We start from the raw sequence: 16,511 nt of genomic DNA on the forward strand, positions 1-16,511 counted from the left end.
AAAATTTCTTACTAATAAATAATATGTGCCCTTAAACCATGAAATCAATTTCTCTTGAACCAATAATTTTTCCTCAAACCATGAAAATTTGACCTCTTGAAAATGAGTGATTTAAGTATTAAATCTAAACATTTGTTTATTTAATGATTTTGTACCGTACTTTGAGATGGAGACAAATAATTTGCAACATCCTTCAGGAAACCTTTTAAATAAAAATTCTATTCAGTAGATATGACAGTTTAATTTGATCATGATGATATTTGTGATTTGTTCTAGGTGTTCTAAGACAATTGAATGACAGCAGGACACAGCTAGAAGAATTGTGGGCCAACAGAAAGATGAAGTTGGACTTGTGTTTACAACTCAGGCTTTTTGAAAGAGATGCTTTAGAGGTACATTTTATAGTACAATATATAATATTGTATAGTACAATATATAATATTGTATTGTACAATATATATTATTATACCTCATTATGATTAATCTATACAACACGTTATCTCATTGGTTCTAGATTATCACGTGACAGGGCCATAAAACTTAATATTTCTCTGTCATCGTCATGCTTTTCATCATATTCAACCTCTTTGGAGACCTAACTGCATTTTTCCGCAATAGTTATCGTTCGTTGAATGAAAACCGCAAGAGTAGTTGACGTCACAATAACCTGGTTCACTTCACAAATCCGTAAATTGTTTTGAACAGAAACACTACGTTAATTGAAAGTGAATTTAAGAGCTGTGCCAAATTTGAAGTTTATGTTTATTTTTAAAGTTTTTGCTTGTTTCAGTATAATACACAATTTGTTGCATGAATGTTCGGGAAACATGAAGATTTATTCAGTCAAGAAATATCATATTCCCCTCGGGCAAAGCCCTCCGGGAAGATGATTTCTCTTGGCTGAATAAATCTTCATCTTCCCCTCACGATCATGCAATAAATGTATAATACTGTATAGTACAATATATAATACTGTATAGTACAATATATAATATAACAGGTAAAGTATCTATAAACTCTGCTGAGAATGTTTTTTTTTTATAAAGGGAGCTTTTTTTATTATTAGAGTCCCACTCTGCAAGTAGCTTACAGTGATTATTCTCAAAGTCTATCCATTCATTCATCTGTCTTACAATTGCTTGTACAGAACATATTTTTTCTCCTCTTTGGCCAGTTTTATTCTTTTTCAATAGAATGTCCTTGGGTAGGGTATTGGAGTTACACTGAATCAAGTCTCTTACTGGAAGGTTAAGATCAAAACTGATAATTAATGATATTCCTTATCTGTGGTATTTTTCTCTCCCTATATCATCTTATCATTCATATTTCACCCTAAAGTGTCATTCACTGAGGGTGTGAAGTAGCCTTGAATTAAGTTTCGAACTCAAAGGTCAAGGTCAAAACAAGACATATTGTTTAAATTCTTTGTCTAAAGGATATTATCTATCTTTCTGGGATAATTTCATTCATTTGTCACCCAAAAAGTGTCCTTTGAAAAAGAGTGTGTGTGTTGACAAGGTGAGTTTCTAACTTCAAGTTCAGAGTCTGTTTTTCACTATTTTTGAATTGCATTATTGTTTCACTAAAAGTGGGGCCTTTTGAAATCGCCACTCTTTGATAAATTGTAAATTTAAACATTTTCATATTTTTTTTTCTTTTGGATTGATTAACAGTAGCTACATAGCATCTTTTGATCTGTCAGAGTAAAATACTAATATGAAAAAAAAAATATTTTGTTTAAGCTGATTGGACTTGAAAAATTATATATTGAATTGTAAAAATTTAAAGTTTAATGCTTATTTATTTTTTTAATTTGATAACTGCATATTTTTGGTAAATTACATGTACTTTAAAAAAAATTAACAAGCATTTTTTTGTGACAAAAGCTTAGAACTGCTAAACATATTCATTGTTGTGTATGGAATGTATGACAAGATTTAGGTGTTGTGTGACTTTAGAAAAAATTATCTTTTCCTCATGTACCCCCCTAGTTATTTAAAAGTGAAAGATTCTTTTTTATCTTCTAGATATAAGTAATTGTTCATTTATGCTTGACCATGTAAGTTTATTCTTAGTATTCTTAGTTTTGTTCCTTATGAATTGTTGCATATCTTACAATGTAGGGTATAAAAGTAGGGTATAAAAGAGATAGGCATATTTAAAATACAGTCTGCATTGACAGTCTTTCTATCATAACATTTTAGGTATTATTTGCATGACATCAGTGTTGTATGACACAAGATCATACTTCTTCCTTTGCAGGTATCCTCCCAGTTGGAACTTTGGGCGGAGGAACTCCAGCATCAGGATCTGATGTCAGACGGAGCCAAATCCGAACAACAACTCCAGATTCATAACGACAGCGTGCTTCACATGCAGAACTGTACTTATGATGTTCTACAGAGGGGACAGGATATAATCCAGGTACAGCAAATGTGGGAGACTGCTGAGATGAGGCAGTGGATAGCATGTTGTGCATGTTTTGAAACTGAATTTTATGTAGATTTCTATAAGTATCTGAAAATGAAACAATAGGGATTTTAATAAACATGAGGCTCTCACATTTTTAGAATATCAATTGCCTACTTTAAAAAAAAAGTAAATCTTGAAGTAATATTGCAGAAAGTGTAATCAGCTGATAGTGAATGCATTTTTAGATTTTGAACTTTTTTAAAATGTACGTTGGACCAAGTAAGTTTCAAAACTGTGTGTCATCATACTTGAGGTAATTGGTGCAACTTACTGGGCAAGTGAAATTTTTAAGTACCAGAAAATCTGAATACACCCCACCCATGATTTCACTTGAGATTTCCACCAGTGCTCATTATAATGTAGACATTTATATGACAGATTCAGTAGGTACATCGATGTGCTTTCAGAAGAATGAAAAAACAGGATATTTTATCTAATACACATATAACTGTGCAAGCTTCAGTGACATATTGTCTTTTACTAGATATTTGAGAGCAGTGGGATCCAGCTGATGGCCGACACTCAGTACGATGCTCCCTCCAGGATCCAGGCTCTGATGGAGTACCTCAGGGAACGGGAACTTGACCTAGAGACCATAGCCGAGACCAAGAGACAGAGGTTGGAACAAGGGGTACAGCTACAGAATTTTGAGGTGGAGGCCAGACAGGTAGGGTAGAGGATCATGTAAATTATCATATGTAGAAGTCATATGATTTTTTAAGATACAGTTTAGGTTTTTTTTTTCATCTTAATAAGCAAGGAAGAGTTGTGGGTAAACTAAGAAACCTCAATTATCAGAGCATTTAAAAATCAATTGATTTCTAACACACACTCCACCCCCACCCCCCAAAAAACACCAACAGAATTCCAGAGGAGATTTTTGAGAGGAATTTATGCTAGATACTTCCTGAATTTATTTTTAATTTTTGGAGGGAAAATCTGTTTCTAAGGAAGCAAAATATCATATTTCTATTTAATCTCAGATGATATCAGAAAAAAGTTGATAGAAATCTTAAGATTTGACATCTAAATAAATAACATTCATAGGAATTACCATAAAGTAAAGTGTTGATTGAAAGAAAACACACATGTATAAAATTAAAGCACATCAGTAAGATCTGAGCGCCAAAATGATATGTTCACAAACACTGACAATTACTACATACCAAATTCTTTTTGACAAAACATGGAAGATAATGCTTAGTAATAAAGGTTAGAGTTATTGGCAGAAAAAAATGAGCATTCACTTGCTATGTAGATTTGGCGGGCAAACTAAATCTACAACATTAAAATTACTTGGCTGAAAGGAATTCTGAAGCTTACAGTAATAATAATTTCTTCTGACATTACTAAGCAAGAGAGTGTTTGAGAAAAAGTAGCCAGCGATTGGTTAAAAAAGCGGAATATTAAGTATGTAATATTTTGGCGGGTAGCGTGAATGCAATAAGGAGGGCTTGCTTTTTGTTTGAGAAAAAGTAGGTAGTGATTGGCTGAAAAAGCTGAATATTGAGTACATAATATTTTGGCGGGTAGCGTGAATACAGTTACAAGCAGCTTGCTTTTGGCAGTCAAAGCAGTTTTGTTCAAATTGAATTGTAGGTGATCTACTGGATAGAGAACGGGAAGTCAATGTTGGTTAGCAGCTTTATTTGTCCTAATTCCTTAATGGAGGCAGATCAGCTTAGGAAGGAACATGAGCAGTTTATGTTAGCCATTGAGGTCAGTAAATCCTTCTCAAACCAAGGAAAGAAACTTTGCAGTATCTATATTTGAAACATTCTGAATAAGAATGCAAAAATTCAAGTTTATTCAGAGTATTACAAGGGTATGAATTTTCTTAAGATGGTCTGAGTTTAATACATGCACTGGTTTTCTGTGCTCAAGATATTTACAGGAAAAATTTAGTATGTCATATTAAGAGTTGGTGATTTTCTTCATGCTTCTTGATTCATCTAAGAAAAACAGCACCTCATAAATCAATCAAAGTTAAACACAGAAAAAAAATTATTCTGAACAAAAATCTCAGCATTTCTTTTTCATTAATTTTAGAAAACTAATATAAGTATGGCTCAAGTGACAAACCGAGCTGAGAGTATGATCCAGAACAACCATTATAACTCAGACTTGGTGAGAGCAATAGCAGAGAACGTGACCGTCGCCTGGCAACAGCTGATGTACCACACAGAGGAGAGACATAAGTTAGTGATGGCCTCAATGAACTGGTACAAAACTGCCGAACAGGTAAGGTGGACAATTCTAAAGTTCAATATTGTCACAATGTACATTTAGATTTAGATTTAATAGTTAGTCAAATGTTTGTTTTTTTTGAAAACTGCCCCCAAAAATTGCTTTGTGAGAAAAGTCAAAATCATGTACAGGTAAACTTCTGTATGTCAACATTGGTGGAACTATCAGAAACTGTTGAGATATCTGGGATGTCAAGATATCAGAGTTGAGACTCGACGTCGAAGATTTCAATGTGTATACACGCATAGCAAAACATGACTAGTTTATTACATACATGAATTCAATGGTCATTAATTTGTCTCATTTTCAGCAATTCCTCTGTTTGTTTATTACAAAATCTATGAAGTAATTTAAAAATTTGTTCTTTTTCCATTTCCATAACTTTCTAAATTTACTGAATGTTTTGTCATCGGGCATTACACATGTAACATTTGATTTTTGTCAGAACAGGATATGAAATGCCATGCAATTCAAATGGTCCATATTAAGGCACCTTGAAAAGAAATATTATGTTAACTTGGTCCCAAATTTAATGCACTTTGAAAACCAGAAGTCTCTGATGAGACTGTAGCTCTACTGGTCTGTACATATAACAAAGGAAAAGTAGCACTTGAATTTGAAACTTTGCAACACGCAGCAATAAATAGAATAATGTATTTTAATGTAGTCTACTTGTGTGCTACGTTATATTGAAATCAGACCAAAACTGAAGGAGGAGTAGTGTTTTAAAGAAGTTTCACAGAAATTTCTATTTTTAGTAACCATGGCAACACCATTAGTCGAAATCAAAAACCGATGCACTAAATTATGTATCTTAGTGTAATCTGCTTGTTTGCCAAGTTATTTTAATATCAGACCCAAACTGAAGGAAGAATAGCCTTTTAAAGAAATTTCACAGAAATTTCTATTTTTAGTAACCATGACAATGCTGTTCATCGAAATCAAAAACCGATGCACTAAGTTATGTATCTTAGTTAGTCTACTTGTGTGCCAAGTTATATTGAAATCAGACCCAAACTGTAGGAGGAGTAGCCTTTTAAAGGAATTTCACAGAAATTTCTATTTTTTAGTAACCATGGCAACACCGTTCGTGGAAATCAAAAACCGATGCACTAAGTTATGTATCTTAGTGTAGTCTACTTGTGTGCCAAGTTATATTGAAATCAGACCAAAACTGTAGGAGGAGTAGTGTTTTGAAAAATTGTTTACAGACAGACGGACAGACAGACAGCTAGACAGACAGACGGACGGATGACGGACACCTTACTATCGCATAAGCTCTTCTGGTCTCTGACCAGTAGAGCTAAAAATATGCAAAGTGTGTAATTTTTCAAAGTGTGTTGTAACATACCTCTGGGTACAACAAGAACTAGGTAGGTAGGTAGATTAATGTATGTAATTTTGTTTTATAGGTATGGTCTGTGTTGGAGAGCCTTGAGAGAGACTACAGGAGAGATGAAGACTGGTGTTCTAATGAGCGAGTCGCAGCTCAAGACAAGGCCGCCTATCTCCTACAGCTCATTAACAAACATAATGAACAGAAAGAGGCTTTTCTTAAGGTGCAGTATGTTAGTGTAACTCAAAATAAAGATGGATGAACTAATATAATTGTTGTTGCAGTCTTATAGGATAGATATAGATTAATATGAGTACATTGTTATGTAGGGTTATTAGGGCAGTGTATCGTGAAGAAAATAAGTATCAAGATGCATCACACTATTTCAGTAAAATATCACAGTATGTCATATGTTTAGTTTTTAAATTTAGAGATTTCTCCATAATTATTTATTGGTTTTTAGAACAGAAAATGTCGACTTCAGCATTCCTTTTTCAAAAAAAAAAAATTATTCTGTCTTTAGAATTTTTTAAAAGCAAGATTAAAGCAAGTTAGTTTTTTAGGTCACCTGAGTCACTCAGGTGACCTATTGCTATCTGTTTTTGTCCGTTGTCGTGCGTCGTCCGTCGTGCGTTAACTTTTGAACATTTTTAACTTCTTCTCAAGAACCGTTCAACCAATTTCAACCAAATTTGGTATATAGCATCTATGGGTGAAGGGGAACAAAAATTGTGAATTTCATGGTCCCTGCCCCCCCGGGGCCTGAGGGGTGGGGCTAAAACCACCAAAAATAATGCAATCTTTAAAAATCTTCTTCTTTTCTCCTGGACATCAAGCAGTCAAACTGTTGGCATCATTGTAATAAGCATTGAGCCCTCTACCAAAATTGTGAAATTCATGGCCCCAGGGTCAGGGTTTCTGGCCCCAGGGTGGGGCTATATAGATCATATAGTGAAAGTGCATTATTTCTTTGAAAATCTTCTTCTCTGCTCCTGGGTATTAAATAAAGTTACTAAGTACATAGTTATGATGAGCTTGAGTGCCTCTTCCAAAATTGTGAAATTCATGACCCCAGGGTCAGGGGTTCTAGTGTTAGGGTGGGGCTCTATTGACTATATAGTGAAAATGCATTAATTCTTTGAAAATCTTCTTCCTTGCTCCTGGGTATTAAATAAAGTAACTAAGTACATAGTTATGATGAGCAAGAGTACCTCTTCCAAAATTTTGAATTTCATGGCCCCTGGGTCAGGGGTTCTGGTGTTAGGGCGGGGCTCTATCAACTATATAGTGGAAATGCATTAATTCTTTGAAAATCTTCTCCTCTGCTCCTGGGCATTAAGGTGATAAACTAAGAACATAGTTATGATGAGGAGATGGGCCTCTTCCAGAATTGTGAAAGCCATGGCCCCTGGGTCAGGGGTTCTGGTGTTAGGGTGGGGCTCTATTGATTATATAGTGAAAATGCTTTAATTCTTTGAAAATCTTCTTCTCTGCTCCTGGGTATCATTTAAACAAACTAAGTGCATGGTTATGATGCATAAGGATGCCTTTTCAAAAATTGTGAATTTCATGGCCCCAGGGTCAGGGTTTCTGGTGTTAGGATGGGGCTCTATTGATTATATAGTGAAAATGCATTAATTCTTTGAAAATCTTCTTCCTTGCTCCTGGGTATTAAATAAAGTAACTAAGTACATAGTTATGATGAGCAAGAGTACCTCTTCCAAAATTTTGAATTTCATGGCCCCTGGGTCAGGGGTTCTGGTGTTAGGGCGGGGCTCTATCAACTATATAGTGGAAATGCATTAATTCTTTGAAAATCTTCTCCTCTGCTCCTGGGCATTAAGGTGATAAACTAAGAACATAGTTATGATGAGGAGATGGGCCTCTTCCAGAATTGTGAAAGCCATGGCCCCTGGGTCAGGGGTTCTGGTGTTAGGGTGGGGCTCTATTGATTATGTAGTGAAAATGCTTTAATTCTTTGAAAATCTTTTTCTCTGCTCCTGGGTATCATTTAAACAAACTAAGTGCATGGTTATGATGCATAAGGATGCCTTTTCAAAAATTGTGAATTTCATGGCCCCAGGGTCAGGGGTTCTGGTGTTAGGATGGGGCTCTATTGATTATATAGTGAAAATGCATTAATTCTTTGAAAATCTTCTTCTCTGCTCCTGGGTATTAAATAAAGTTACTAAGTACATAGTTATGATGAGCTTGAGTGCCTCTTCCAAAATTGTGAAATTCATGACCCCAGGGTCAGGGGTTCTAGTGTTAGGGTGGGGCTCTATTGACTATATAGTGAAAATGCATTAATTCTTTGAAAATCTTCTTCCTTGCTCCTGGGTATTAAATAAAGTAACTAAGTACATAGTTATGATGAGCAAGAGTACCTCTTCCAAAATTTTGAATTTCATGGCCCCTGGGTCAGGGGTTCTGGTGTTAGGGCGGGGCTCTATCAACTATATAGTGGAAATGCATTAATTCTTTGAAAATCTTCTCCTCTGCTCCTGGGCATTAAGGTGATAAACTAAGAACATAGTTATGATGAGGAGATGGGCCTCTTCCAGAATTGTGAAAGCCATGGCCCCTGGGTCAGGGGTTCTGGTGTTAGGGTGGGGCTCTATTGATTATATAGTGAAAATGCTTTAATTCTTTGAAAATCTTCTTCTCTGCTCCTGGGTATCATTTAAACAAACTAAGTGCATGGTTATGATGCATAAGGATGCCTTTTCAAAAATTGTGAATTTCATGGCCCCAGGGTCAGGGTTTCTGGTGTTAGGATGGGGCTCTATTGATTATATAGTGAAAATGCATTAATTCTTTGAAAATCTTCTTCCTTGCTCCTGGGTATTAAATAAAGTAACTAAGTACATAGTTATGATGAGCAAGAGTACCTATTCCAAAATTTTGAATTTCATGGCCCCTGGGTCAGGGGTTCTGGTGTTAGGGCGGGGCTCTATCAACTATATAGTGGAAATGCATTAATTCTTTGAAAATCTTCTCCTCTGCTCCTGGGCATTAAGGTGATAAACTAAGAACATAGTTATGATGAGGAGATGGGCCTCTTCCAGAATTGTGAAAGCCATGGCCCCTGGGTCAGGGGTTCTGGTGTTAGGGTGGGGCTCTATTGATTATGTAGTGAAAATGCTTTAATTCTTTGAAAATCTTTTTCTCTGCTCCTGGGTATCATTTAAACAAACTAAGTGCATGGTTATGATGCATAAGGATGCCTTTTCAAAAATTGTGAATTTCATGGCCCCAGGGTCAGGGGTTCTGGTGTTAGGATGGGGCTCTATTGATTATATAGTGAAAATGCATTAATTCTTTGAAAATCTTCTTCTCTGCTCCTGGGTATTAAATAAAGGAACTAAGTACATAGTTATGATGAGCAAGAGTGCCTCTTCAAAAATGTGAAATTCATGGCCCCAGGGTCAGGGGTTCTGGTGTTAGGGTGGGGCTCTATAGATTATATAGTGAAAATGCATTAATTCTTTGAAAATCTTCTTCTTTGCTCCTGGGTATTAAATAAAGTAACTAAGTACATAGTTATGATGAGCAAGAGTACCTATTCCAAAATTTTGAATTTCATGGCCCCTGGGTCAGGGGTTCTGGTGTTAGGGCGGGGCTCTATCAACTATATAGTGAAAATGCATTAATTCTTTGAAAATCTTCTCCTCTGCTCCTGGGCATTAAGGTGATAAACTAAGTACATAATTATGATGAGGAGGTGGGCCTCTTCCAGAATTGTGAAAGCCATGGCCCCTGGGTCAGGGGTTCTGGTGTTAGGGCGGGGCTCTATTGATTATATAGTGAAAATGCTTTAATTCTTTGAAAATCTTCTTCTCTGCTCCTGGGTATCATTTAAACAAACTAAGTGCATGGTTATGATGCATAAGGATGCCTTTTCAAAAATTGTGAATTTCATGGCCCCAGGGTCAGGGGTTCTGGTGTTAGGGTGGGGCTCTATTGATTATATAGTGAAAATGCATTGATTCTTTGAAAATCTTCTTCTCTGCTACTGGAGATTATTTAAACAAACTAAGTGCATGATTATGATAGACAAGGATGCCTCTTCCAAAATTTTTAAATATATGGCCTCAGTTTTTGGGGTTCTTGAGGAGGGGGGGGGGGCTCTATTGATTATATAGTGAAAAAGCATTAATTCTATTAATTAATCATTAATTAATCCTGTCTGCTCCTTTGTGTTGAGCTGATAAATAAATTGCTTAGCTATGATGAAAATGGAAACTTTGAACAGAATTTTTAAATCTTGTGGTCCTAGGGTCAGGGGTTCTAGCATAATGGGGGGGGGGGCTTTTGATAATATAGTGGAAAAGTGTTAATTCTTTGAAGTCCATAGTTATGATGAGGAGGGTAACTCTTCCAAATTTGTAAATTTCTTGACCCTTGGTCTTGGGTTCTGGTGTTAGGGTAAGGCTTTGTTGAATCTGTAGTGAAAATGCATTGTACCTGTGAAATTCTTCTCTGCTTCTGGGCATATCGGAAGCAAACTGAGTAAAAGTTTAAATGATATGAGTAAGTGTATTTCTACCAGATTTTTAAACATCTGGACCATTCATCTAAGCATTCTGGTCCTGGCCAGGGCTCTATTAACTTGTATTCTACTGAGAGAAGTTATTCCCCTTTTCCATTCACCTTTGATAATTAATCACTGTAAATAATGTATTTGAAAGGTTAATAGAATAAGATAATTATGCAAGAATGTTTATCGTATAATTCAAAAAGTACTTTCTTAGTTTTAATAATCAGGTAGACCTGTAAGTAATAGACAAATAAAAATGAGACAAAAGTAACTTATCTTATTAAAAGTTCTTCAAAGACCATAAGAGAGGTCAATGCTAGAGGTCTTAATATGGGTTTAAAAATAGTACAGAAGCACTAATAGTTTGTTAATAGTCTGCATGGTGATAGTGTTAAGTGGGGGACAGATTAAAACTTAATTTATGAGTTGATACTGAATACTAGACTAATTATTTTGTTGATCCTGATCTTCCTACTTCTCTTGCTTTAGGGCAACAATGCGTCATCTGTCAGTTTATTTAACTTCTAAATTGTTGTATTATACTCAGGTGACCGTTAAGGCCCTTGGGCCTCTTGTACCTTTTTTTTTTCCATTTTCTAAGGAAAAAAGAAATTTCACTTTTCTTTTGGTTTTTATTGAGTTCTACATCTACACACAAGTACATGTACTCTAATTTTTGAAACATACACTTCCTGAAAATATTGAGAGAGAAAAATGATTCTTCATTTTATGTATCAGTGCATCATATCGACCCCCTTTGTATCATAATGCATCAACGTGTTCTTACACCCTTAAGGGATATATGTGTTAAAAATTGTCAAAAGGAGAGAAAAGGATCAAAGTCAATTTTTCTTGCAATGTTTTAAAAGGTACAAAATGTCAAAAGAAAAAAACAAAAATGATCCATGAAGAAAAGTAAATGTATCATATCATTGTCAGGAGCATTGAATAGATTCAATATCATTAGTAAAATGAACAAAATAGTAGTAATGTTTAGTAAAACACGCTTATAACGAAGTGTCAGGGGCTGACATTTTTGCTTAGTCATAAGCCTAATTCATTATATCCATTTAGTTTACAATATATTTCAAATTTACTGGGAATGAAAATCACTTTGCTGTAAGTGTCAATTCATTATAAGCGTGTTTGCTATAAGCGTGTTTTACTGTTTTTTTTAATCTGATTTTTGATGTTTGTAGGCTTGTACACTGGCCAGGAGAACCGCTGAGGCTTTCTTGAAGTATGTCAACAGGAATCTGTACACGTTTGGTACACAGATCAAGTACAGAACTGTAGATCCAGGAAAACATGTCAAAGGTAAGGTGCGCAACAATGTAATCACACAGAAAAAGGTTAAAAGAAAAAACAAGAAAAAAACACCAATAATCTGAACTTCTCAGACCTTTCCTACTGTAACAAACTATCAGCTGGTGTGTGACTTTTGTAGCTTGCCTGGATCAGTTGCTCCATCAGGAGAATCATGTGATAGAGAACTGGACTGTGAAGAAGAGGAAGTTAGAACAGTGTCATCAGTATGTCCTGTTTGAACAGAGCGCTAGACAGGTACTCTCATATTTGTCTTTATTCTCTACTATAACTAAAAGACATTTCATTTAATTGAAGGGAGATAATACTTCTTAATATTTAACATAATTTTGATGTAAAAAAAAATTCAGATGTTCAAAAAAAAATTGTGTTATTATGCCCCGCCATGAATATGGCCAGGGCATATAGTGTTTGTCATGTCCGTCTTCCGTCCTTCCATCCCTCTGTCCTTCCGTCCTTCTGTCTGTCCTTCCGTCACACTTTGAGTTTAGCTCTGTTCAAAGCTCAGTTTTAAAGAAACTCTCCAAGATATTTTTATCAAACTTCATATGCTGATAGATATTGATGAGAGCTTTGCAACTGCATCAACATTTTTTTGACCTTGACCTTTCCTTTGACCTTGATCTCACTTTTCTTGAATTAGTGTTTAGCTCAGTTTTAAAGAAACCATTCAAGATAGTGTAATCAAACTTCATATGTTGATACATACTGATGTAAGCTATTTAACTGCATCAACATTTTTTGACCTTGACCTTTTTGACCTTGACCTCACTTTTCTGAAATAAGTGTTTAGCTCAGTTTTAATGAAACCATTCAAGATATTTTTAACAAACTTCATATGCTGATACATACTGATGAGAGCTATTCAACTGTATCAGTATTTTTAACCTTGACCGTTCCTTTGACCTTGACCTCACTTTTCTTAAATAGGTGTTTAGCTCAGTTTTAAAGATATCATTCAAAATAGTGTTATCAAACTTCATATGCTGATACATACTGATGAAAGCTATTCAACTTCATCAACATTTTTTGACCTTGACCTTCCTTTGACCATGACCTCACTTTTCTTAATTGGTGTCAAACTTCATATGCTGATACATACTGATGAGAGCTATTCAACTGCATCAGTATTTTTTGACCTTGACCTATCCTTTGACCTTGACCTCACTTTTCTTAAATAAGTGTTTAGCTCAGTTTTAAAGAAACCATTCATAATATTTTTATCAAACTTCATATGCTAATACAAACTGATGTAACCTTTTCAACTGCATCAACAATCTTTGACCTTGACCTTTCCTTTGACCTCACTTTTCTTAAATTAGTATCAAACTTCATTTGCTGATACATACTGACGTAAGCTATTCAACTGCATCAATATTTTTTCACCTTGACCTTTCCTTTGACCTTGACCTCACTCTTCTCAATTTGTGTTTAACTCAGTTTTAAAGAAACCATTCATAATATTTTTATCAAACTTCATATGCTAATACATATTTATGAGAACTATTCAACTGCAAAAACGTTTGACCTTGAACTTTTTTTGGACCTTGACCTCACTTTTCTGAAATTTGCATTTGGGTGAATTAAAAAAAAAATGACCACCAAACTGAATTTTTTTGGCAAAATTCAAGTACTTATAACATATTTTTCACTTATATCATCATATTGCAAATGCATTCTAGTTTAAAATTCTGAAGTGGCAATAGAATAGACAATTGGATTAAAAAGTTTCAGAATTTTTATTAGTAAAATATCATTTGAAAAAAGAAAATATCATTACACCTTAAAAGACTTTCTAAAATACATAATCACAAGAAATTATAGTTTTTTATGCTTCAAAATGGTAAAAGGGGTATAAATGATTAAACCTAGACCTTGAATGAGTATCTTCTCTTGTACATGTGACAAAAAATTGGCTTTTTGTTTGTTATTTTACATTATTTTTTCAATTCTGGTTTGAAAAGTTTTAATATGAAAAAAATATGAAGCAATAAAATTCCCCAAAATTCACTTTTTTGTCCGTTCAAGTCAATTCTTTAAATCTAAGCCAAAAAAGAATTGTTATATACGAGTTCTCTCACAAAAAATACTAGATTTTGAAGTGACCCTATGTTACATTATTGTGTTGCACTCCTGACATCTGATATGTATTTTATTTAACATTGTTTTAAAAATTATAACACAAAATAACCCATTCTTACTTTGTAAATCAATTTGTCGTGTTGATATTTTTCATCGTTTACAGCAGGTTTTTCACATTTTGAAGACCTTAAAACATGATTATTTGCAAAGTGTAATATGTATAAATTTTATTTAAAATATTTGTGAAATGATGAAAACTATTCCCTGAATTGACTGTTAAATTTCTGTAATTTGTTGATAGACGTAGTGTTTTGAACATCAAATAGTATCAAGCATTTTTCTTCAACTTATTTTTTAGTAAAGGTAGTTAAAAAACATCGGTAATTATGAAGCAGTTTTGTTGCACTCCTGACTGCAGTAAAGTTGAAAATTAAAACCATAGAACACAAAAATTCATAAAGTGTTGGCAACATCAAGTGGTAATGAAATTGTGCAATACTTATAGTCCAATACTTCATAATTAAAACAGATGAAAGTATTTAAAATTCGCATTTTATCTGGAATTATACCCTATTTTATGCCAAAAAAAACTAGCTTAAATGTATATTTAGAAGATAAAATATATTTTAAAGCATATTTTCCTTTAGAGGACAAACACAGTAACCCACCAGAAAAATTCTACTCATCATTTTTTCTTTATTAGGGTCTTCCGTCTTCAGCGGAAGACCCTTCTATTATTCTTAGGTTTCTTTTTTACCTTTATTATTATTATTATTATTCTTTTTTCTCCTTACAAAATTTGTGCAGAGGATTTCTCGGAGATGGCTCGTTCGATTTTATTCAAATTTTCAAGGTAGATGCGTTGACATCTGAAGTTAATTCCGGCAAATCCGTTAAGGGATATTTACTTCCGGTCGAGAGTTATCGCCCTTTTATTAAAATTCAGAGGACCTCCTTGTCTGCGATGGAACTCAAAAACGGCTTAAGCTAGAGTGCTGAAATTTTCAGTGATGATAGAGGACATGTTGCCATTTTGCACCTGGGCTTAGATATTTTCCGGAAGTGCCTAGTATGGAAGCTCGGTAGGGGTCGAAATTCAGGACACGAATCATGAGTGAATTTTTGAGACTTTTTGTATCATATCTTTTAAAGTATAATTATTTTGTTAAAACATATTGAACAATATTTTTGCAGAATGACAAGATCTTTGACATGATATCAAGAAAAAAGGGCTGACTCATCATATGAGGGGCCGAGAGGGGCCGAAAGTCTTTAATCTATAACTCTTAAACAAGCAATATTTTTGTATACATTATTGAAGCAAAAATGTTCATATTTACAATCTGCAACCATATATTTTAAAACTTTTATCAAATATTACGTAATTAGGGGCCATAAGGGGCCAGAATGCTTAATCTTTGACGATTTATATCTCCAAAAGGGGAAACATTTTGAAAAGCATTATTGAACAAAAGTTGTTTAAAATGATGTTCTCAACAATGTGCATCCCTTTAATTTTTCCTAAACAGCCCCTATAAGGACTTAAAGGGACGGCCCCTAAAATTTTCAAGGCTACATATCTTGAAAACGAAACGAAACTTCTGCACAGTTGTTAAACAAAAGAATTCAGAATTACAAGACCTTTCATGTGATATCAAGAAAAAGGGGCTGACCCCTCAAATTAGGGGCTCAGAGGGGCCAAAAGTCTTTCACCTATAACTCTTTAACGTTAAATAATTTGATCTTAATTATTGAAGCAAAAATGTTCATCTTCACAATCTGCAACGATATATTTTAAAATTTCATCAAATATTACGTAATTAGGGGCCAGAAAGGGCCAGAAGGGGCCAGAATGTTAAATCTTTGACGCATTATATCTCCAAAAGGGGAAACATTTTGAAAAGCAATATTGAACAAAAGTTGTTTAGAATGATGTTTTAAATAATGTACATCCTTTGAATTTTTCCTAAACTGCCCCTATAAGGACTTAAAGGGACGGCCCCTAAATATTTCAAGTCTACATATCTCGAAAACGAAACAAAACTTCTGAATACTTGTTGAACAAAAAGTCTTCAGAATTACAAGACCTTTCATTTGATATCAAGAAAAAGGGGCTGACCCCTCAAATTAGGGGCTCAGAGGGGACGAAAGTCTTTCATCTATAACTCTTTAACGCTAAATATTTTGATATTAATTATTGAAGCAAAAATGTTCATCTTTACAATCTGCAACTATATATCTTAAATTCTCTTCAAATATTACGTAATTAGGGGCCATAAGGGACCAGAATGCTAAATCTTGGACGCTTTATATCTCGAAAAGGGGAAATATTTTGAAAAGCAATATTTAACAAATGTTATTTAGAATGATGTTCTCAACAATGTGCATCCCTTTAATTTTTCCTAAACAGCCCCTATAAGGACTTAAAGAGACGGCACCTAAATATTTCAAGTCTACATATCTCGAAAACGAAACGAAACTTCTGAACAGTTGTTGAACAAAAAGTCT

The 16,511-nt window shown here is 34.3% G+C and overlaps 1 protein-coding gene across 1 annotated transcript in view; it reads left to right on the forward strand.

The window, feature by feature from the left end:
- The window catches only part of LOC133172995 (kalirin-like), a 148,302-nt gene that overhangs the window by 51,767 nt on the left and 80,024 nt on the right, over window positions 1-16,511 (forward strand). The window contains exons 18-25 of the mRNA XM_061307863.1: window positions 277-392; window positions 2,263-2,424; window positions 2,957-3,139; window positions 4,072-4,191; window positions 4,522-4,713; window positions 6,132-6,278; window positions 11,795-11,912; window positions 12,043-12,158. Of these exons, the coding sequence (XP_061163847.1) occupies window positions 277-392; window positions 2,263-2,424; window positions 2,957-3,139; window positions 4,072-4,191; window positions 4,522-4,713; window positions 6,132-6,278; window positions 11,795-11,912; window positions 12,043-12,158 (1,154 nt within the window). The remainder of the gene's footprint in view (window positions 1-276; window positions 393-2,262; window positions 2,425-2,956; window positions 3,140-4,071; window positions 4,192-4,521; window positions 4,714-6,131; window positions 6,279-11,794; window positions 11,913-12,042; window positions 12,159-16,511) is intronic.

The sequence above is a fragment of the Saccostrea echinata genome, unplaced genomic scaffold, assembly GCF_033153115.1.
Source record: "Saccostrea echinata isolate AGI-Se365-2 ecotype Australia unplaced genomic scaffold, CSIRO_AGI_Sech_v1 ptg000056l, whole genome shotgun sequence".
In the NCBI taxonomy this organism is placed as follows: Eukaryota; Metazoa; Mollusca; class Bivalvia; order Ostreida; family Ostreidae; genus Saccostrea; species Saccostrea echinata.